Source organism: Diabrotica virgifera, chromosome 3 (assembly GCF_917563875.1).
Source record: "Diabrotica virgifera virgifera chromosome 3, PGI_DIABVI_V3a".
NCBI classification, from domain to species: Eukaryota; Metazoa; Arthropoda; class Insecta; order Coleoptera; family Chrysomelidae; genus Diabrotica; species Diabrotica virgifera.
Window position 1 is genome coordinate 68,290,218 of NC_065445.1, and position 25,118 is coordinate 68,315,335.

Sequence of the window (25,118 nt, forward strand, 5' to 3'; positions counted from 1 at the left end):
CCAGCTTTCTTTGACTCCGTCACTTTCTGTGATATACATGTTGCTGCTTTTTTCCGTTAGTCTTTTTTGGAATAAGTATCTTGTGGAGTCGTCCTGTAAGCTTTCGACTTTAATATTGGTGGTGTATTCCGCTGTTTTGTTATCACATATATGTGTTTTCATTCTGATTTTGCACAATACCAATTTATGATCGCTTCCTATTTCTGCTGATTTTAGTGCTCTTACATCCAAGATTAGAGACGGGTGTAACTCTCTATTCGACAGAATATAGTCTATTTTGTTTATAAGCCAAAAAATTGTTTATAATTTTAAAACATTCCTGAGATCGCTCAAATAGTCCAATTAGGCCAGAAAATGGCCTGAAAAATGGCAAAACCTCGTAATTTTTTCGTCCAGCATCGATTTGTACAAAAATTTGGAATTAGGCTCATTTCACCCTCCAGTTCATTTTCTATATTGAGCCGTTGTACGCTTTTGGTTTTTTAAGGGTGAACACTACCCCTATAATTGTAAAAAATTATAAATTAACATTTTAAAAGGTAAAGTTATTATTAAACATTTTAACCCTTTGCGGACGGACTTTTTTTTGTTTATATTAGATGGTGAATAATTTGTTTTTAGGACATATTAGGGCAAAAAACAAAATAAAGGTTTTTTATATTAAATTTTTGTAATTATTATAAAAAAGGTGGTACCATATGGAACCACTAGGCCACAAATGAAAAAATTATTTAGCGTGATATGGAATGAAACAATTTTTTTTAGCGTCAGATCCATCCGATGGGATATCTCTTAGTAAATCGTAAGCGTCGCTACTTGTTATTTTAATCAAATCAAGACGTCTTTTCATTTTGGAATTCTGTAACAAAACATACCTATTAGTTACCGTTGGCCTAGTGGCACCTTATTGGAACCACCAAACAAAATATTAAAATTCACTTAGTTATCGTCTCAGTTCATAAAGTCTCAATACGGTAATATATAAATACATCTATTTATCAACAAATTAACAACCTACATATCTTTTATCAGCAGAAGAATGTTTGTTTATTTACAGCAATAAAATAATCTCACTGTCATCCACTTGTTAGCTCGCCAAATATATGATGTACAGCTATGCATAATTGCTCCTAGAATTTTGTAATCTCGTGATCGGTGAAACATAAGACGTATACATTGCATCCGTCCGGTGGTGCCAGCGTACGATTACTCGGACAGTAGGAAAAAATTTGTTTAAAGGCGGGTTGACATTATTAGTGACTAACGAACGTGGCTCACGCTTACGTATTTTGCCCGTGCTATTGTTAGATATTTTATTATCTATTTTCAAACTCGAGCAGTACATTTGTAAAATATCTAACAATAGCACGGGCAAAATACGTAAGCGTGAGCCACGTTCGTCATTCACTAGTAATGTCAACCCGCCTTGAAGGTGGTTCCAGCGTGGAGCCACTAGGCCACAAAGAGTTAAAAGGTAAAGGATTAGTCACCTAATCCATACACGTCAGTTGCAATGTGGTGATAAGCTTTCAAGGTTTGGTCACTTCGAGTATGGAGCAGCAGGCCTACGCCTCTCCGATGATGACTCCAATAAGAGTCGAAAATCATCGATTCAGAGTAATGGACTGCGCTCCCTGTTCTAAGTGAAAAATAAGATTGTTTTGGCCTTCGCATTGCAACTGAATACAAATGGTATACATTTTTATTTTAGTTAACATTTTAAACTTATATTAAAATAATGATTGTTTTATGTTGTAGGATATAATATCATAATATTTCAACCCCTAAAACCCCTTGTTGGAGCTATATATAAAAAATTTATTTATCCTAAAAGAATCACTTCGGCTTGCATCGATTTGCGTAAAAATTTAGGACTAAGATCATCTCACCCTATACTTCATAATATTCTATATCATACTCAAGGGCGTTGATTATTTTTAGGGGTGTAAACTACCCCTTATTGTCAAAAGTCGTGTAAAACATTGTAAACCTTAATATGGGTAAAATTTGGTTTTGATTGGTTAAATAATTATTGTTTTACGCTTTAAGATATAATACCATAATATTTCAACCCTTAAAAACCACCCTTAATAACATTGCAAATTTTATTAACATTAGCGAGGAATCAAGGAAATCTACACTTACACACGCAGACACATGAACAGATCTTTCTTCTTTGCTGTCTTTCGATTTGAATGGAGAAAGTGGAACATATTATAACGTATTACTGCTAAAAACCCGGTTCTGTATTACATACATACATTGAAAATGCTCTATTACACTCCCAAGTGGACTATTCGAATTTTTCGAAAAAAAAATCGTTTTATAAACACAGCTCCTACATTTTTGCGCTAATTTGTTAACAAACAAAATAGCACACTTTCTGTGGACTTTTCACACCGATATTACTAATATTTATGCAATCTTAAGATTCGATTCCAGCAATAAAATAACTGCTAAACAACTTTTCCCAAAAATGGTTTTTTTATAACTTGCCCAGACTAATATAACTAATATTCGAAGAGCGTAAAAATGCATGTATCACCTTCATGGCTCTGATTCATTATTTTCCAAATTGTATAAATAATTATTGTTACAATATTGTTATTTACGCGTTGTTTATTAATAAATTCAATATAATTTGAAAATTACGGAAACACTTTCCACAAAACACAATATAAAGTTTTTATAATTAAGTAGGTATTTACTTTTAATACTTATTGATGCATTTTGAATATCTGATTGCTAATATATAACTAAATAGAAAATCAGAATAGCGTGATGACTCTTTCAATTAACTTAGTTACATATTATTACAAAAAACGATTCATAGACTGAAAATTTTCCACATCAAACAATGTTTTAATTTATACAAACTACCATTCACATACACAGTGAGGAATAAATTCATTTTTTTTTCATGAATGGGCGTATTTCATGAATGGGCGTATTTTTTCATGAATGAGTTTGTAGATAAAACCGTAAACAGGTCGATTTTTATTTTTAAATTATAATTTTTTGGCATATATATCATACTAGTGACGTCATCCATCTGGGCATGATGACGTACTTAATCGATAATTTATAATTATTTTAATGAGAATAGGGGTCGTATACTAGCTCATTTAAAACGTTATTCAATTATCTATGCAGTAATAATAACATTACCATAATTATTTATACATGGTGCCAAAATTTTTTTTTAATTAAAGTAATTGACGCAAAAAGAAGTATGTATGTAATTTATTTAATTCAAAATACATTTTACTCTTGTCAGAAAACAGAAAAACATCTTTATTTGAGAAAAACATTGCTTTTAATTTAATTCAAAAAAATTTTTTTTTGCCACCCTGTATAAATAAATATGCTAATGTTTATATTAATGAATAAAAAATTGAACAGCCTTTTAAATGAGCTAGCACACGACCCCTATTCTCATTTAAAAATCATCGATTGCTCAATCATCATGCTCAGGTAGATGACGTCACTTGTATAATTGCCAAATAATTATAATTTAAAAATAAAAATCGACCTCTTTCGGGATTTATCTCCAAAATCGCCCATCCTCGAGAAAATGAATGTATTCCAATCTAAACGTCTTTATTGTATAAGTAGTAATATAACTGCACTGTGCACATATTCATTAATAAGGGATTTGTTATTACTACATTGTTTTTTATTTTCATCACGTGGAATGTGGCGTAAATTTCCTAATTATTAACTTGTTAAGTAGTTATTTGATAAAACACGTTTAAAGCTTTAAAGTGGCGATTTTTTAATGTTGATTTAGTAATTTGTTGTTTAGAAAATTAAAAAAAAAATCTCTGTATATTAAAACTTTAGTCCTTAATCTTTCAAGTGCCGATAATAAATTGTTATAAACAAACAAGCTATAAAACAAATACAAAAAAGTGACTGATTTGGCCCCTAATTGTCGTAGAACAACTTTTTTTTAATTTGTGAGAAAATGAAAGTTTTTCGAATATGAAAATAATTTTTTTACTGGCATTAGCAAAAATAGATTAGCGCAAAAAAACACTGGACGATTCCAAAGATGAAGTAAAGTTGAATGGAGTTAAGATTAACAGCATCAGATACGCTGAAGATACGGTGTTAATTGCGGATTCCGAATTAAGTCCGACTTAAGACAACGACTCATAGACAAGACAAAGCCGACCTGTGACCAATTTGGTATGAAAATAAACATTAAAAAATCACAGTGATGTCAATCCAAAAAAACCAAAACGTACCTTAAACTTGCACAATAAATGGGCACATTTTAGAACAGTAGATTTAAGTACCTGGGATGTTGGATCGATAGCAGCCTATCCTGATCGAGAAATGAGATCGAGAATAGAACAGGTCAGAAAATCTTTCGAAAAAATAAAAAACTGCTTTGTGATTCTCCAATTAAAGTCGAAATTCGACATGGATTTTGCGGTGGACATCAGAACTTATCATTGAATCATGGTAAACAAAAAATTCAAAAAGATTTTATTAGCTTATGATTTTCGACTTTTTGGTATCACTCAGAAATAATATTTGCAGTATGGTCATGCAAGTAATATTTGCAATATGAAATCTAATAAAAAAAAATTGTTTTATCCGGAAAGCCGATGGGTGGTCAACCAAGATTCGGCTCCCGTACTATTAGTAAATCAACATTCAAAAATTACCGTTTTAAAGCTTTAAATGTGTTTTATAAAATAGATATGGGGAACAACTAAGTTAAGCCGTGTAGAAGACAAGAAATTGTTTATTTAAACGAAATAAAAATACACTTCTATCACAAAACATATTGGCAACAACTTAACAGTGTCATAGGTTCTTTAAGACATTACAAATGTTAGAAAAAAAGCAATAATTATTTTTATTAAATTCATCATTTCACCCATGCATAAATGTGAAATGGCGAAGGCAGTTGGGGTGAAATAGTGAACTTACTACACCTAGTTTTTACTACATATATATCACAACATGGATTCATATTTTGAACAGTCCACGTCCTTTTTTGTGTAACTGTACAGCTCACCACACCCTACACAACAAAAATCTTTATCATCCACGTCGTCATCATCGTCTTGCAAGTACAGTTCGTTTTTTTTTTAAATCACTGACAAACCAAAGCAAATCGGACGAAACCAATAAAAAATAGTTTACTTGGCCGAATTTGAAAGAGCTGCTCTAGAAATAGGTATACGTGTTGGAAAAGGTCTTCACCATATATCACTTATCTGAGTTCACCATTTCTCCCATTTACCTACTATGGGTGAAATGGTGAATAGCACGGCAAGAAGTTCAAAATGTTAGAGGCAACGATTTGTAGGTTATGTTATGTTGTATATAAACAGTCGTAAGAAGTCAGAATATATCGAACAATACCTCGCGGACTAAGTGAGCTACCTGAAGCAATGTCTAAGATACCTCATTGTATAAAAATTATTGAGCACCGGAAACAGTTTTGAACAAATTATTTACGGTTTTTAAAACGGAGCTGGTTTTCAAAAAGTGCTCGGTGCATAAATGATAATAAACTGTCGGGATTTAGATTTACAGAGACATGTGTATACCGGGAAAAGAAATAGAGCATTTCACCATTCCACCCGATTCACCATATCACCGTGAATTACCCTAATTACCTCCAAATTCGTTCAAAATGCTTTACTTCTTACTGGTAGACGAAATTTCTTAATTCGTCCAGGGCGGATCTGTTTTGATCAGTCACAATTCCGAATTTTTACGTTGTCATTAGATTAACTATGTGAAAATCCGGTTAACTAAGTGAAAAACCTTGTTGTATCTCACTTGATCATTCGGTTAATCTCACCGATTTAGTCGAGTAAATAGAAAGGGAATCATCTCGATTTCAACCGAGTCGGAAAATGTTCGATGCGATTTTGTTTTGGAGCTGTAATATGTATTAGTCAATTTTCAAACTGACCTACTTTTTCTATTTAGACCGATAATGAGATTTTACTGAAAATCGAGCCAATAATGGGATTTCACGGAAGTAGCATTAGACCAGGGCGCATCTGTAAAAATATTAGTACATTTGGAAGTTGAGAGGTGACTCAAATTTTTTTGCAGAAATTGCTTGAAAATAAATGAAATAATAATATTTGAGTTATCCTCCCTCTCAAAAAGGTCCGGAACATTGTTTAAATAATTAAAATGTCAAAAAATGAAGGAAAAATTCGATTTTTTTCTTCGTTTTTTGATTATAACTTTAAAAGTATTCACTTCCGAGAAAAGTTGCACCAAAATAAAAGTTGCACAATTAAATTTCCTATAATACAAGATCGGTTAAAATTTTTTTAAATTGTTACCCTTGTTGCAAAATAGCAATAATGGCGAAAAAAACATGAAAAAACAAGTATTGGCATTTTACGTTTTTCAACCATTTCTGCTAGACTAAAGACCTTCATATTTCACCAGAAAAAACTTGATGATATTATAAAATAATACTGCAAATTTAGTTAAGATAGGTTCAATAGGTTTTGCAAAATAAATTTTGCAATCCAGCATTCGCAAAAAAATTCATTTTTCAAAATGTTGCTGGACTGAAAATTAAACTGATAGCAAGTTAAATTTTTATTTTTACAAATAGAAGAATACTGTACCTTTCATTTGCAATTTGCAAAATTAAAATCGGTTAACTACCACGGTGCCAGGATTTTTTTAAATAAACATTAATTTTGGTGCTACGCGCAGGACAGCAGTGTTCGATTCACACAAGTTGATTTTCACCAAAATTTCTTCCAATCTTTATCTAATATATTATTTTCTTACTCTATATTTTGTTGTATGTTCATATTTTAATTCCACAAAAATAAAACTAATTTGATTATTGTTTGTGAAAAATTGTTTAAAAAATTGCATATGTTTAAAAATAATACACTTTTATTTTCTAAGTTAAAATATATGAACAAAGAAAGTTTTTGCTAAAAAAAAGTGTTATTTCATTATCAAAGGTCATTGGAATGCCCAATTAGAGCGAACGTATCCGCTGTCCTGCGCGTAGCACCAAAACTTAATGTTTATTGACGCCGTGATGGTTAACCGATTTTAATTTTGCAAATTGCAAATGAAAGGTACAGTATTCTTTTATATTTAAAAAAAAATCAACTTGCTGTCTGCTTTATTTTCAGTGCTGCAACATTTTGAAAAAATGAATTTTTTTTGCAAAAGCTGGATTGCAAAATTTATTTTGCGAAATCTATTAATCCGATCTTAATGAAATTTACTGTATTGTTTTATCATATCATAAAGTTTTTCTTGGTGAAATATAAAGGTCCTAAGTTTAGCATAAATGGTTGAAAAACGTAAAATACGAACACTTGTTTTTTATGGTTTTTTCGAAATTATTGCTATTTTGCAACAAGGGTGACAATTTTTAAAATTTTCAGTTAATCCTATATGGTAGGAAATTTAATTACGCAACTTGTTGCAAATGTTGCACTGGCGAAGCGTCCATGTAACCACTGTTACCATTGGTAACAGTTAAAAATCTTGCAAATAAATATTTTATGACGATGAATAATTCTATTTACCAATATTTTTACCAATAGAAATATATTATTATATTATGTGGTAATAGTACCTAACTCAGTAAATAGCCAACTACTCGTAGACACGAAAATATTGGCGAGTTTATGTGACTCAGTTGCACTTTATTATACTCTGTTACCAGACTCATTTCTGGTTACAATGGTTATATACCCGCGTTGCGCTCGGGACCGGCTAGTGACTGAAAATTTTGAAGAAGCGACGGCATAAGCGCGCTGTATATCAGTAGCGCTGTTATACCAGATTTAAAATTGGTCACAGTACCTATAAAAAGTGGGACATCTTGGATATTAGTGCACCCTATGTAACGCACAGCTGAATCTTATGTTTGTGCGTCACAGTGTTGCCATGCCATTTCTTTCATAATTTCAATCAATGTTAAATGTACCTACAAGAATAATAGAATAAGAACGTTTACTTCTCCGTCATTATACTAGATAGAATAACAAATGAGGTGTCAAATGAAAGCTTATAATCCAAGGATAGTAATAAAGGTGAGAAATTAGACCTAGATTGTCTGTCCCTCAAAAAATAAGCGTTACATTGGGGATTTCTAATGTCGACATTAAAAGTTGCACTATTTTTTTTTCTATAAAAAATTTTGATCTAAAACTTACCAGAAAACTTCTTTGAACTCTCTACTTTCAAATAAGCGTGATTAAGAAGCTAAATTTTAAACTTCGTCACACAACTTTTGCGATTAAACTTTGCAATGCACAAATCCGCACCTTTTTCGTTGAAAAATTCATAATCTTTATCATGATAAGAATAAAAACTTAAAGCAGGTACCATTGTCTTCAGAAATATTAGAGCTATATACTGTAAAAATTTCACAAAAAAATATTAAAAAGGAACAGAGTTGTAGCGAGGTAAACGCAAAAAACGTGATTTCATTTTTTTTTTATTTTAGGTTAAAATTGCGATTTTGACAATGTTCCCCCAGATAAAATTCAAAATAAACCTTATTTTCGTTTTCAGCACCCTCGAAAATATAAAGTATGAAAAAAATTAGCCATTCGGATTAGTTGGATCCAATGCCAAAATCCACACAGACATATTAGGGTGCACTAATACCCAAGATGTGCAAAAAGTGTGCGTGCAGTTAACATGGATGAGTGTCGCTTCTTAATCGATCAACTACTTAAAAAGTCATTCTCCTTCTATAATTTTGAAGAAAAAAATGAGATTATTAAAAATGAAAGACCTATTTTAAACAATTTAAAAAAGGAATCAACAAAAGTAGTTCGATATTTTAAATTTAGTTGGTACAGTGAAAATCCTTGGTTATATTATGGTTGCAAGAAAAATATACTGTATTGTTGGCGATGTATTCTGGTTTTATGAAATTTCTCCTTTACCTACATGTGATATGTATTATGTATACCCAATTTGATTCAGTTTGGCAAAACAAAAATCAAAAGTTCTCTTAACCAAGCTTTTAAAGCAGATATTGCTAAACATAATGAGTTTGTTAAAAAAAATAGATAGGTATATCCTTAGCACACTTATAATAGATAATGTATGTTTTTGGGCCAAACAAGAACTAGCGTTTCTTGGTCATTTTGAGTGCGACGACTCTGACAATCGAGGCAATTACAGGAAATTGTTAACATTAATTGCCAAAAAAGATCAAAAATTTTATCAACATCTAGAAACATCTGTTTTTTCGAGAGTTTCAAGTGATATACAAAATGATATTATTGAAGCTACACTCACCGGCACAAAATTCCGCCACCCAAAATTTATGATTAAGTTTGACAATTTATACCTTTATTATTTGTGCTCCTATTTTCAAGATTCTTGCACCAGTTTGTAGGTAGGTACATGTATTCATATTGTTTGGTATTATTCCGGTAACAAAAATTTTGCTTGCATGTAATTGTACATGGGTGAAAGGAAGCGTTGTATTTTCTCCTAATTTTAAAAAATTCTGTGGAAAAATGGAATAGCTGATTTTGTTTCATAGTCCTGTCATATTTTCCCGGAGGCATCACCAACATTTTGTTTTTTGAATTATCCGAATACCTTTTTTCTTGTAAGAGCTGTACCATTTTTTGTAAATAAAAACACTGATTGACTCATAAAATTGAGGTTGGATTGATAAGATTAGAATGGCCCGCATGCAGCCCAGATCTCAATCATATTGAGCATTTATGGGATGAATAAAAAAAGCTATTTGCCGTCATCCTAAGCCTCCAGAAGATTTGGTACAGCTATGGCCCTAGTAGAGGAATATCGGGCTATTCCCCAGGCAAGGAAAACACATATTTATTAGATGCTAAACAGATTGCGAGCAGTCGTTGCTGCAAGAGGTGGACATAACCGCTATTGAATTGTTTTGTGTTGTTGTTAAATTTGTTTTGTTTTGTTAATTTTAGTGCGTTTGATATTTTTAATTAAATAAACCTTCAAAGCAGTGTTTTTAATTACAGCTCTTACATGAAAAGAGATATTCAGATATTTCAAAAAACAAGGCCTTAGTGATACCTCCAGGATAATACAAAACAAGTATGAAACAAAATCAGCCCCTCCAATTTTTCCACAGAATTGTTTAAAGTTAGGAGAAAGAACAACGCTTACATTCACCCCCGTATAATACCACCTAAGCAAAAATTTTTTGTTACCGGAATAATAGCGATTGACATCAATACATGTACCTACAAATTCGTGCAAGAATCTTGAAAATCGAAGTACAAATAATAAAGTTAAATCTTACTTGGATAATAGGAAACAACTGGTTAGAGCAAATGATACAGACTCTAGTCTCAAAAATGTTGTATGTGGGGTACCACAAGGTTCAGTATTGGGTCCTCTACTTTTCCTTATCTTTATTAATGACATCACTAGCTTAAAAATCGATGGAAAAGTTTTTCTTGTTGCTGATGATACCAGTATCACTTGGAGCAACTCAAATATCGCAACTCTTCATGCTACTATAACTTCTGATCTACTTACAATAAAATCTTGGTCCGATTCAAATTTACTCTCTTTTAATGTAGATAAAACAGTAGCATTGTCCTATAAAGGAGCTCTTCAACCCTTACCTCTTTATAACAGCCAGATCAGTATCGTTGATTCTGTAAAGTTTCTTGGTATTTTTTTAGATAGAAATCTGAAATGGTCCCTTCATATTGATGTGTTAAGCAAGAAACTATCCGCAGCTTGCTTTGCAATAAGATCTGTTTCAAAGGAAATGAATTTAGCCTCTTCCAAAATAACATATTTTTCTTTGTTCGAGTCACATCTTCGATATGGTCTCCCTTTTTGGGGTTCTGGTACGGCTGCCCAATCTGATGTTATTTTTAAATTACAAAAAAGAGCAATAAGATATCTGTTTGGCCTCAGAAGAACAACACATTGCAGAAGCTACTTCAAAGATCACAGGATTCTAACACTACCTTCTTTATATATTTTAGAAACTGTTTGCTTAATTCGTAAACATCTACATGTCTTTCCAGCAAGACCTAGACATGACTATTCCACCAGAAATTCTACCTTTGACATCTATTTACCGATCCCGTCCAGTGAGTTAGTAAAGAAATCTATATTATATTCTGCAAAAAAACTTTACAACCATCTCCCTCTACAACTTAAATCTGCAACATCTTTCCCCAAGTTCCGTAAAATGACTAAAGCCTATTTATCTGAAAGACCATATTATTCAACAGCAGAGTTTCTTAACCAATAACTAAGAAAGTACAGTATTCTTATTTATAAGTATAATCTTAATCTATATTTGAGTGTCATATGCAGCAGCTTAACTTAACTTATTAAATTTCTTAAGGTAGATTATGCAATTTGCAAATTTTTTTTTTTAAATTTTGCAATAGATTGTTACTGTTTTTTTTTGTTTATCTTCATTATTTTTATTTATGTAGACGATTTATATCATTTTAGTAAATTGTATTTGTTATTTGTTATTGTTCTTATTTATGATTCTTGTAAGCTTTGTCTATAAAATTGTTAAATTTTTCATGACAATAAAGCATATTTCTATTCTATTCTATTCTATAGATTGTCAAACTTAATCAAAAATTTTGGGTGGCGGAATTTTGTGCCGGTGAGTGTATATATACATTTAGCCATATCTTCATTTTTTTAAACAAGATTTTTTTGCATCTGGTTTTGGTAACACTTCAGAAAAAGTCACGCGTCGCCACTGAAATGTTGGTGCAACTTTTCTCGAAAATGAATACTTTTAAAGTTATAATCAAAAATCCAAGAAAAAAATCGAATTTTTCCTTAATTTTTTGACATTTTGATTTTTTAAACAATGTTCCGGACCTTTTTGAGTGGGAGGATAACTCAAATATTATTATATGAGTTATTTTCAAGCAATTTCTGCAAAAAAATGAGTCACCTCTCAACATCCAAATGTACTAATATTTTTACAGATGCGGCCTGGTCTAAATGTGCAATCATTAGTATAAAAAGTCCACCGAACACACTACAGAAAATATAGGGGATAGAGGTTTTGGCGATCGAGGTCCATAACCAAAACTTAAAAAATTGTCAGGTACCTAGTCTGATCAAACGTCATAGGGAATACCAAACTTCTCATACTAAATATACCAAATTTCTCTGTACTAAAAGGTCACATGTAAACATGTTTTATTAAGATAGAATGGTTTGTTTTGCATAATAACATTCAACTGAGTGTACTAATTTTAAACTATACAGGGTGTTTCATATAGAGTGAGTAATTTTTAAAGAGTAAAGGAAAGAAACGTTTTGGAGAATTCTACGAGAATTAAACTTTAAATGAAATTATATGTTGAAGGTGAAATTATTGAGCAAACGAGAGAGCTAATTACAATAGATTCCGTAACTGTTTTGTACAATACTTTGTACTATTTACGAAGATAGATACCTACCATTCAATTATTAGCAGACGAAAATTCTTAACAAGAAATACTTATAACGAAACAAGTAACAAGATGTACAAAGATACAAGTATAGTATATAAAACAATAATACGACCCGTTGTGATGTATGGAAGCGAAAACATGGACTATAACAAAGGCAAACAAAGACAGACTACGTGTTTGGAAAAGAAATATCCTAAGGAAGATCTTTGGGCATGTGCTTGATGAAGCAGCAGAACAACATAGAATAAGAACAAGCAAAGAGCTCGAAGAACTTTACCCAGACGCCAACATAATAAAAGAATTGAAGTCCAGAAGACTCCAATGGGCTGGACACCTCAGAAGACATTTCGACCAAAGAATAGTATGGCTGGTATGGGAGGAAGTCCCAACTGGAAGAAAAACACGCGGACGCCCTCGACTCCGGTGGCGAGATAATATAGCAGAAGACCTGAATGCTATGGGCGTGGAGAATTGGATAGAGGACAGAGGTTGCTCAAGACAGAGAAGAGTGGAGGCATGTTGTTGAAACGGCTAAAACCCACGAAGGGCTGTAACGCCACGGAGTAAATAAGTAAGTAAGAAAGTTCTTAAAACTGTGCATTTTTGGCCATAAATTGTTGTTTTCACCCAATTTTGCAAAAATGTGAAAACTTTGAATTATCCACGTCCGTCTGTCCGTCTGTCTGTCTGTCTGTGATCACAACTCATCCGTCAATATACCAGCTAGAATGACAAATGAGGTGTCAAATGAAAGCTTATAATCCAAGGATGGTATTAAAGGTGAGAAATTTTACCTAGGCTGTCTGACCGTCGGTCTGTCCGACCGCGAATATAACTCCTCCGTCCTTATACCAGCTAGAATGACAAATGAGGTGTCAAATGAAAGCTTATAATCCAAGGATGGTACTAAAGGTGAGAAATTTTACCTAGGCTGTCTGTCCGTCGGTCTGTCCGACCGCGAATATAACTCCTCCGTCCTTATACCAGGTAGAATGACAAATGAGGTGTCAAATGAAAGCTTATAATCCAAGGATGGTAGTAAAGGTGAAAAATTTGATCTAGGCTGTCTGTCTATCTGTCCGTCCGACCGAGAATATAACTCCTCCGTCATTTTACCAGGTAGAATGACAAATGAGGTGTCAAATGAAAGCTTATAATCCAAGGATGGTAATAAAGGTTAGAAATTTTACCTACGCTGTCTGTCCGTCTGACCGCGAAAATAACTCCTTCGTCATTTAACCAGGTAGAATGACAAATGAGATGTCAAATGAAAGCTTATAATCCAAGGATAAAGAGAGATCCTAAAGGTGAGAAATTTGACCTAGGCTGTCTGTCCATCCGACCGCGAATGTAAGTCCTCCACTATACCAGCCAGAATGACAAATTGAGGTGTCGAAAGAAAGCTTAGAATCCAAGGATGGTACTAAATGTGAGAAACTTGAACTAGGACTTCCGGTTTTAGAAATGCGACCAGAAGTACTGTTTTGTCACCGGAATAGTACAAGTGATATATTATTCGACGCGACTTCGCAAGAAGAGAACAAATATATACTTCCGGTTTCATGACTGTCTGCCCGTCTGTCTTTCTTATCCGTTATTAATACAGATAGAATGACACATGATGTGTTGAATGAAAGCTTATAACCCAAAGATGGTATTAAAGATGAGAAATTTGACATCGGACTTTCGGTTTTAGAGTTGCAACTGTAAGTACTGTTTTTAATAGTATAAGCGATATATCATTCGACGAGCCTTAGCAAGATGAGAACAAATGTAAAATTTTGGTTTTTATATATCATTTCCGGTTAAAAAGTTCTAACCAGAAGTGCCGTTATAGTCGCAGAAATATTACATGTAACACATCAATCGAAGCGTATTGAAAAGTTAAGTTTGAATCTTTAGTTTCGGTTTTGAAGTCATTTCTGTTTAAACAATGATGACCCAAAGTATAGTAAAAATGACTCAAAATTAGTAAAATCGTTTATCCATCGGCGCAAAGTTACACGAAGCGTTCAAAGATGGACTTCCAGTTCTACTTTCTATTACTTTGGGTGAAAACCTAGAACTTACGAAATCCAATTACTTGTTATTGATTTAAAAAGTCCACCGAACCCATTGCAGAAATCATAAAGATTTTGGTTATTGAGATTCATAAATGTCAAAAAACTTGTCAGATAGCTGGGCGGGTCGAAGTTACTATGCGAAGCAACGAAGCACTAAAAAGCCCAAAACCTAGTAATTTTGTGCAGTAAGATGAATCATCATGCAACTTTTGCATTCGATTCGAGAGAGTGTCAGGCAATTTTGTGAACTAAATTGATCTCCAGCAAAAAATTTTAGAACTCAGGAAATATTGACCGAAATGAGTTCCATTTTTATACTTAGGGGTTTTGGAGGTCACTGAACACGAATTTCATGACGGCGATGGTCTCCGAGGTTCCTGGTGCCCAGGGTGGAATTCGTCGCCTGGGACGATCGCATAATTCGCGGGACGATCGAATAATTCGCGAAATGAAGATTGGAGCGAAAAACTGAAAAATATTTTTCAATATTTTTCAAAAATCTATCGAATGGCACTAAACACGACCCCTCCACTCCACCTTCTGGAGGTGGAGTGGGGGTAACTTTAAAATCTTAAATAGAAACCCCCATTTGTTATTACAGATTTGGATTGCCTATGTAAAAATAAGCAAATTTTATTCGAGACATTTTTTCGAATTGTGGATAGGTGGTGCTATAATCGGAAAAAACCATTTATCATTATATCATAGGTAAATTATAGAAACGGTCTAATATCTCGACAAATACACTTTCAAATAAAAAACCAAAATATACGTGTTTAATATTTTTCAAGAAACTATCGAATCACATCAAACACGACCATCCACTCCATCTCTTGGAGGTGGGGGGGGGGTAACTTTAAAATCAAATAGAAATCACCATATTTTATTGCAGATTTGTATTCCTCATGAAAAAATAAGTAACATTTATTTAAAATGCTTTTTAGAATTGTTGATACGCGCTAATAAATAATAAATACCTAGCGCTAATAAATACCTAGTGTTTTTCCGATTATAGCGCCATCTGTCTATAATTCGAAAAAATGCATCGAATAAAAGTTACTTATTTTTACGTAAGGAATTCAAATGTACAATAAAAAATGGGGGCTCCTATTTAAGATTTTAAAGTTACCATTTTAAGATTTATACGCACACAATATGATAACTGATAACTGAGGAAAATTCTTTTAAATTGAAGCACGAACTATTCATTGATCATATAAAAAAGAAAGGATTAGTTCATTTCCATCATTAACAAGTAATTGGAGTTCGTAAGTCCTAGGTTTTCACCCAAAGTAATCGAAAGTAGAACTGGAAGACGATATTTGAATTTTACGTGTAACTTTGCGTGGATTGATATACGAATTTACTAATTTTGAGTCATTTTTACTAAACTTTGACATTTGTCACCTCATTTGTAATTCTACCCGGTATAATGGCGGAGGAGTTATATTGGCAGTCGTACGGACCGACAGAAAGATTGCCTAGGTCAAGTAGCTCACCTTTAGTACCATCCTTGGATTATAAGCTTTCATTTGACACATCATTTATCATTCTAGCTGGTATAATGATGGAGGAGTAATATTTGCGGTCGGACGGACCGACGGACAGACCGCCTAGGTCAAATATCTCACCTTTAGTACTATCCTTGGATTATCAGCTTTCATTTGACACCTCATTTGTCATTCTACTTGGTATAATGACGGAGAAGTTATATTCGCGGTCGTACGGACCGACGGAAAGACAGCCTAGGTCAAATATCTCACCTTTAGTACCATCCTTGGATCATAAGCTTTCAATTGACACCTCATTTATCATTCAAACTGGTATAATGATGGAGGAGTTATATTCGAGGTCGTACGGACCGACGGAAAGACAGCCAAGATCAAATATCTCACCTTTAGTACCATCCTTGGATTATAAGCTTTCATTTGACACCTCATCTGTCATTGTACCTGGTATAATGATGGAGGAGTTATATTCGCGGTCGGACAGACCGACGGACAGACTGCCAAGGTCAAATATCTCACCTTTAGTACCATCCTTGGATTATCAGCTTTCATTTGACCCCTCATTTGTCATTCTACCTGGTATAATGACGGAGGAGTTATATTCCCGGTCGTACGGACCGACGGAAAGACAGCCTGGGTCAAATATCTCACCTCTAGTACCATCCTTGGATCATCAGCTTTCATTTGACACCTCATTTGTCATTCTACCTGGTATAATGACGGAGAAGTTATATTCGCGGTCGTACGGACCGACGGAAAGACAGCCTAGGTCAAATATCTCACCTTTAGTACCATCCTTGGATTATAAGCTTTTATTTGACACCTCATTTATCATTCAAGCTGGTATAATAATGGAGGAGTTATATTCGCGGTCGGAGGGACCGACGCACAGACCTCCTAAGTCAAATATGTCACCTTTAGTACCATCCTTGGATTATAAGCTTTCATTTGACACCTCATTTGTTATTCTACCTGGTATAATGACGGAGGAGTTATATTCGCGGTCGTACGGACCGACAGAAAGACAGCCTAGGTCAAATATCTCACCTTTAGTACCATCCTTGGATTATAAGCTTTCATTTGACACCTCATTTGTCATTCTACCTGGTATAATGATGGAGGAGCTATATTCGCGGTCGGACAGACCGACGGACAGACCGCCAAGGTCAAATATCTCACCTTAAGTACCATCCTTGGATTATCAGCTTTCAGTTGACACCTCATTTGTCATTCTAGCTGATATATTGACGGAGGAGTTGTGATTACAGACAGACGGACGGACAGACGGACGTGGATAATACAAAGTTTTCACATTTTTTCAAAATTAGGTGAAAACAAAATTGTTAAATAATGTACCAGAAATTGAGTTTAAAATTTATGAAGAAAAACTTTGTAATTTGCTAACGGAATTTGAAAATCGTTTCAAAGATTTTGAAGATACATAATTTTCCGTATAACTTGTATAAAATCCTTTTTTGGTTCAAATGATTGATTCTGTACCGGTTAACATTCATTTAGATGATTTTAGGTGTACTCTGCAACACAACATTAAAAAAACACATAAAAGAGGATATTTTTAGCATTTTACAAATCTTTATGCGGAAAAAATTTGCCAATGTTCGAAAGAACATATCCAAATTTAAAGTTACTTTTAGTTCGACTTACATTTGCGAACAAACATTTTCAATATAATAATTAACATAAATAAAAATCCATTGAGTGGACCAGAATTGGAGAAGCGGAAATTAGAATAAAAAACACAAAATTTCAACTCGAAATAGAAAGAATCATGAACGAAGACCTAAAACAAAACCTTTCATGTTCGTTTTTAGTCCAGGAATCAAGGCTTTTTACCTCGCAATTTTTACAGAATGGATCGATTTGCTTGAAAATTTGAGAATAAGTGGTGGATAGTCCAAGGATCAAAATCTATATGATGCCGAAAGGCGCTTTTACCATGATGGTGGTTGCCCCCCATCTCGGGGGTGAAAATTTTTTATTATATTTTGACCGCAAAAGTTGATAAACCGTTCATTTTAAGCAAAACATGTTCCATACATTTTTTTTATAAAATATTTAATAGTTTTCGATTTATTAGCTATCCCCAGGATTACTTTTATATCGAAAAAATCAATGTTTTTCAATTATACTCATTTACGATTCACTCAATTTTTGCCGTAGAAAAAAATTTTTCAAACCAAGTTCTTGGAAATTAAATAACCTACAATTTTATATTTAAACATTTTTTCGTATCTCTGATGCTAACCTTTCTATTGTGAAGAAAATGGCATTTTTTACCAAACTACAAAAATTCGTTATTCGCTTTTAGCTAAAGTTTTTTTAAAGCTAATCATTCCAAGCCAGTCAAACTTCTAGAATATATTAATAATACATCAATAAAGAAGAATTGATAAGGCCAATGACTAAAAACACCGCTAACATCATTATGCTTCCATTTGGATTTCTCCTTATTTTTTCAAAAAAATATATTGATTGTTAACCGTTACTTTTTATTTTTTATCTTAGAAAGTTTGGTAAAATAGAATTTTGTAGGTTTTTGCAAGATCTATAAGCCTATTAATATTAAATATTTTTAGAATCCTCAGTCGCAAAAAGAGGTGACTTTGAAAGGGTTGGTAAAGGTGGTTTTTGCATGTTATTACAAGTTTTAATTGTCAATAGCTCACTCAATTTTTACCGTAGAAAAAATTTTTGCAGAACAGGTTATTAGGAATTAAATAAGCTAAAATTTCATATTTAAACATTTTTTCGTATCTGTGATACTAATCTATCTATTCTGAAGATAAATCCATTTTTTCCAAACTACAAAAATTCGTTATTCGCTTTTAACTCCATTTTTTTTTAAATTAATCATTCTAAGCCGGTCAGGCTTCTAGATGCTATTCATAATACATAAATAAAGAAGACCAAATAAGGTCAATGACTAATTTTAATTAGGGTGGTGATTAGGATGTTGCTTCCGATCACTTTTTCGCTGAAAAAAAAAATAGGGACTGATTCTTTTCATTATAAGTCACCTAATTTTTGAGCTACAGACTTTTTTTATTTCTTAAGATAGATATTTTTAAATACTTTAAATTAGTCTGAACAAGTTATCCTCGAAAAATGCATAGTTTTACCGTATTTTGACTTTGAAACTACAATATTTTGCATTTGACGAAGAAGAGCTAACATATAATAAAGTGGGTCTACCCCAAAATCCCGACAGCCAAATCCCGACGGCCAAAATACCGACACGCCAGAATCCTGACAGGCCAAAATCCCGACACGCCAGAATCCCGACAGGTTTGATAAGTTCATTTTTAACATATAATTACATTTATTTCCGGTTTTTTGTTTATGACCATCTGTCTTTTATTTTTTGTTACTAAACAAAATTATTTACCATTTAATATGAACTAATTTTCTAAATAAAATTTCTAACATGGGTATATGTAGTAAATTATTTTTTTACTACAAAAATCCTATTTTTACTATAGCAAAAATCCCGACCACTACATTTTGAATATTTATTGTTTCCTTTTCAAATGCAATACCAAATCATATTATAGAGTATTGAAATTGAAAAATTAATTACTTACTTACTAATAAGTACGGGTACTAATTATTATGTATTTTAAAAGGAAAAATCATTAAGCACTTTATTTTATAATATAAAACTATACTTACTGAAATGGAAGGTTGTAAGTGACATGATAATATTTATTATATGAAAGTAAACTTGAATTCAGGATTTGGTTATAAATATATTATTGGACTATAGAGGGTGTTTGGTAAAGAATGAGCCATAGCTTAACCTCAGGTTCCTGAGGTTAAAATAGGCCGATTTAAGCTAACTTACCTTAGTACAAAGTTTATAATAACCGACATACAGGGTGTCAAATTTAAACTTTTTTTTTATTTATTATTGAATATTTCCTGACAGGTACGACATAACAACATGAAATTTGGTATGTGGGAGTTTTTTGGGTCAAGAAAACTAAATTCACCACCAAAAATTATGTATTGCCCAGAGGGCGCCACATACGCCTTTCAGCACTCATTTATTACGTTTAATTTTTTTTATCCCTCACTCTGTATAATTTTGACATTAAAATTTTTATTCTCCTACTAGTTTTACTTGAAAAAGGTATACTTCTTTCATCTCCCTAAACTCAACCGTTTTCGAGATAAACGCATTTTAAATAATCTGCGATACACCATCATTTTTAGCATAATATCATTGTAGTTCCACCCGAAAAATAACTTAAAAGCATTATAATTGTGCAAGTTCTCAAATTTATGTCATTGCATCGCGAATTTCATTTGAAGAAATTTGCGATACATTTTTGGATAATTTTATGGTTTTAAGTTATTTTTCGGGTGTAACTACAATGATATTATGCTAAAAATGATGGTGTATCGCAGATTTAATATGCGTTTATCTCGAAAACGGTTGGGTTTAGGGAGATGAAAGAAGTATACCTTTTTTAAGTAAAACTAATAGAAGAATAAAAATTTTAATATCAAAATTATACAGAGTGAGTGCTGAAAGGCGTATGTGGCGCCCTCTGGGCAATACATAATTTTTGGTAGAGAATTTAGTTTTCTCGACCCAAAAAACCCCCACATACCAAATTTCATGTTGTTATCTCATACCTGTCAGGAAATATTCAATAATAAATAAAAAAAAGCTTAACTTTGACACCCTGTATCTCGGTTATTATAAACTATGTACTAAAATAAGTTAGCTTAAATCGGCCTATTTTAACCTCAGGAACCTGAGGTTAAGCTATGGCCCATTCTTTACCAAACACCCTGTATAGTCCAATAATATATTTATAACCAAATCCTGAATTCAAGTTTACTTTCATATAATAAAAATTATCATGTCACTTACAACCTTCCATTTCAGTAAGTATAGTTTTATATTATAAAATAAAGTGCTTAATGATTTTTCCTTTTAAAATACATAATAATTAGTACCCGTACTTATTAGTAAGTAAGTAATTAATTTTTCAATTTCAATACTCTATAATATGATTTGTATTGCATTTGAAAAGGAAACAATAAATATTCAAAATGTAGTGGTCGGGATTTTTGCTTATGCGAGGATTGTTGCATGTCGGGATTTCGGCCTGTCGGGATTCTGGTGTGTCGGGATTCTGGCGTGTCGGTGTTTTGGCCGTCGGGATTTTGGCTGTAGGGATTTTGGTTGTCGGGATTTTGGGCGCCATCGAATAAAGTATATCTCGATTACTATTGGTTTTAAAGAAAATTATAAAGGGCAGTTTTGTTAATTTTTTTAAAAGGTACATTTTTGTTAAGTAAAGATGTTTTGATAAAACGAAGTTATTAGCAGAAAACTTATTAAAAACATTGGTTTTTTCGATATAAAACTAACACATTCGATAGCGAATAAATCGAAAATTATTAATTTTATCAAAAAAGTGTATAGAACGTTTTTTGCTTAGAATCAGTGGCGTAGCTAGCATGGGTGACACCCGGGGCGGTAATCGATGGTGTCACCCCAAATCCTAAAAATAAAGATTGTTAAAATCAACGAAAATCCGTTATACGTATACGTATGTTTTGAATAATAAAAAAATTATAGGTAATAAAAAAAAATATTATAGTTAATGAAATTGCAGTAAATAGTATATCATCATCATCATCTAGCCTTCTGCATCCAAAGTTGAACATAGGCCTCCCCTAATTTCTTCCAGTTTTGTCGATCTTGGTCTTTCTGCAACCAATTCCCAGCAATCCTTTTGACGTCGTCTGTCCATCCAAATACATAGTAGGTATAGTTTATTTATTTTTGCTTTACTTTATGTGAATGAATTAAAATATTTTTTGTCTACCTTTACTAGCAGTAAACTCTGAAATCATATTTTCTATATTTATGTTTTGTGTTGCTTCATGTTTGATAGTTAATAAACCGAGGTTATTTAGCCTTCTTTGCGTCATTAGTCATTGTTGCTCACAAGTAATTCTTGATTAGTTTTTAGGTTACTATAACTTCTCTCACATGAAGCAACCGATACCCAAATCATGGTCATAAACAATTTTAATGCGACCATTAAGTTTGGGAGGGATTCCATGAAAACCCATTCCACAATGAATTTTAAAAAGTCTACAGATAACTGTTTAGAGGCTGTAATATTGGCCGCTTGTAAATGTCTTCTGAGCCTTAGTATTTCTAGCAGGAGGTCTGCTTTTGATACCTCTTCATTGTAAAAGTCACAAAATGTTGAAGCAGCTAATTTCAACTGTTCACTGTTCGTGAAAAGCAAAGTGTGTGTCTGCACAACCTTGAACAATGATGCCATATCATGAATGGACTTTGATCTGGTTTCGAGTACAACATTGAATAGGTCAAAACATTCCAACATATCGTTTTGAAGTTTGGCTCGAAGTGTGAGTCCTGTATCGGAAGCTAACTCACCATCCATTCGTTTTTAACGTCGAATTCGTTTTTCGGTGGGAATGTCGTCGTCCTCATATTTTTTTGTGGCAAAAACTATTGCTTCATCTATAATACTTATCACCACGTTTTTCTTCAATATATCTAAAGACGAAAAGCCCCTATATATTTTGGTCGCTGAGTGATCAACGGTTATGCTTTTACTTGTCAATTCAATCTGACAAAAATTTATTTCTCTTCCATCATTCCAAAAGAAAAGATATCAAAGATATGTGAAATAACACATACAGGGCATTAGGTTATGTGCAGCACCTCTGGTGTCTAAATTTTCTTGTTGATGACATAATTCCTCAATTGCAGCAACAACACAATAAAAAGTTGTTTAACTGCAGCATAGTGAGCACTCCAACTCTTTGTGTAAAGTCGTTTAATAGATGTTTTGCTGTGTTTAATGAGCACTTCCCAGCAGCTAGTGGAAGCAGAAAAAATTGAAAATTGCCTCTACAATTCCGAAAATTGTTACACAAGATGTATTTTGTGCAAAATTTCCTCTACTGTTCCGAAAATTGTTATATACAAGATGTATTTTGTGCAAGAGTGCTGGCCACATACATTAATTAAATGATCAATACATCCAAAGAAAATGGCCTTTTTTGTTTGTTGCTTTAATACTTAAGATATTGTATTTCTTCACCTACGCCGCTCATAACATCTATATTCCTTTGAACGGCACTTCATATTATCTAAACCATCAATTTCAAGTTGTTTGAGAATTTCGTTTCTTTTTTTATGGCATTGACTTGGGTGTCAATTAGCCAGTCACAAATTTTTTGTTTTCTATTCAGACATAAAGAAGGCAATGAGGTCCTTAGAGTTCCATAGCAAACTCTTCCACAGCTCTCTACTTAGTTCAAAAGCTGCAGCTGGCCGCTATGAACTATCCAAGTTGCTCACTACATTTTTCCATTATACATCTTCTTCTAATTTCGTTACTTCGAAACTGATCGAAACGATCAACTGCTTTTTTCCTTTTAATTGTTCAACTCCAATAATCCAAGAAATGGCTCTTTGACCTCGATTTTTGTCGGATTCGTCTGTTCACAAAATAATAACGAATGGTACTCGTATTTTGATTGTAAAGTGAGGAAAGTTACAAATTAACGATTAATTCTGTTGTGATCGGGTCTCTCGGGTGTCACCCCCGAAAGGGTGACACCCGGGGCGGACCGCCCCCTCCGCCCCACCCTAGCTACGCCACTGCTTAGAATGAAAGTTTTTACCAACTTTTGTGGTCAAAATATATTAAAACATTTCCACGCCCGAGATGAGGTGGCAACCACCCCCATGGTAAAAGCGCCTTTCGGCATCATATAGATTTTGATCCTTGGACTATTACTTATTCTCAAAATTGCGAGGTTTTGTCCTATTTTAAGCTTCATTACTTGGACTATTTCGTATTTTAGTAAATATTATTGTAAGTTTGTAAATAATAAATAATTTGTTTCATAAATATTTTTTATTGTTTAATCATTTCAAAGAAAACAAAAACAATGAACCGAATCTAAGACTGTTTCCAAATTTATAACGTTGTTTATTTTTGTTTAAGGGGGTAGGCGCTAAATCTCAGACCAATGCGTTTTAAATGCATTCATTTTTTTCTAATCCTGAGAAAACTAATAAGTATTTTTGAAAAATTTAAACACAGAATGAAAGATTACATTATTACCGATGGCCAAAAGTCCCTAAGTACAAAATTTACTTTGATTTACGTTACAACTAATTTTATCAATTTTGGCAATAAAGGGTAGTTTTCCTCCCAAAACATAAGCGTAAATATATCGGCATAGGGTAGACTTTGAATTAGGAAGTGAGTAGAGCCTATTTCCAAAATTTCATCAAAATCAATGCATCAGGATAGAAATCGGAGGTGGGTATTATCCTATTTTTGATCTTATTAATTGGAGTATTCAGTAAGAAAAAATTATTACATTTGTTTTACTGTGACTAATTCTATAAGGAGTTAAAAAGGATCATTAAAATAATGTTAATAAACTTACTTGGAACCTCAGGAAGATGCGGTTGACTTTTAATCCATTCCTTGATCACAATAACATCTTCTGCAAGATCTTTTTCGGTTTTCTCAAAAGCCTGCAACACTTTTTCTCTGTCGTTCATAAGTAAATCACTGGAACCCATGATTATAAAATAACTGTAAAAACTTTGTCAGAACAATATCACTGGTCAAGTTAGAAATAACGATGGCAAGTTCTAAAAATATAAGAAATGTGTTGAACCTCGAACAGATCTTCCGGTTATGAGAGTGTTTATTTATTTGCCATTTAATAAATACCTATTTAAGTGCATACTACTATATAGGGTGTTGTTCACAAACATATTTGCGTGTTCATTTTATACTGTACTTTTATATTCTTATAAAATAAAATTTCGTCTATCTCCGCATATAGGTACAAGGTATTTTCTTTTATCTTTATATTTGTTTGTGGACCTATTTTCAAAATAACATCGTTTTAGAACTGGATTTAAAATTACTCTGCTACTAAAAATACCACATAAAAGATTTACATATTTAACATTTTATTATTTCACAAAACCAGGTGTGGCTACTAAATATCGAGACTAATATAAAACCTTTTTTGTGTTTCGTATATTATAAACTATGTTTAGC

The 25,118-nt window shown here is 32.8% G+C and overlaps 1 protein-coding gene across 1 annotated transcript in view; it reads right to left on the reverse strand.

The window, feature by feature from the left end:
* Positions 1-24,906, reverse strand: part of LOC126881109 (retinol-binding protein pinta-like) — an 81,320-nt gene extending 56,414 nt beyond the window's left edge. The window contains exon 1 of the mRNA XM_050645154.1: positions 24,490-24,906. Coding sequence (XP_050501111.1) covers positions 24,490-24,628 — 139 coding nt within the window. The 5' untranslated portion in view covers positions 24,629-24,906. The remainder of the gene's footprint in view (positions 1-24,489) is intronic.
* Positions 24,907-25,118: the final 212 nt, after the last annotated feature.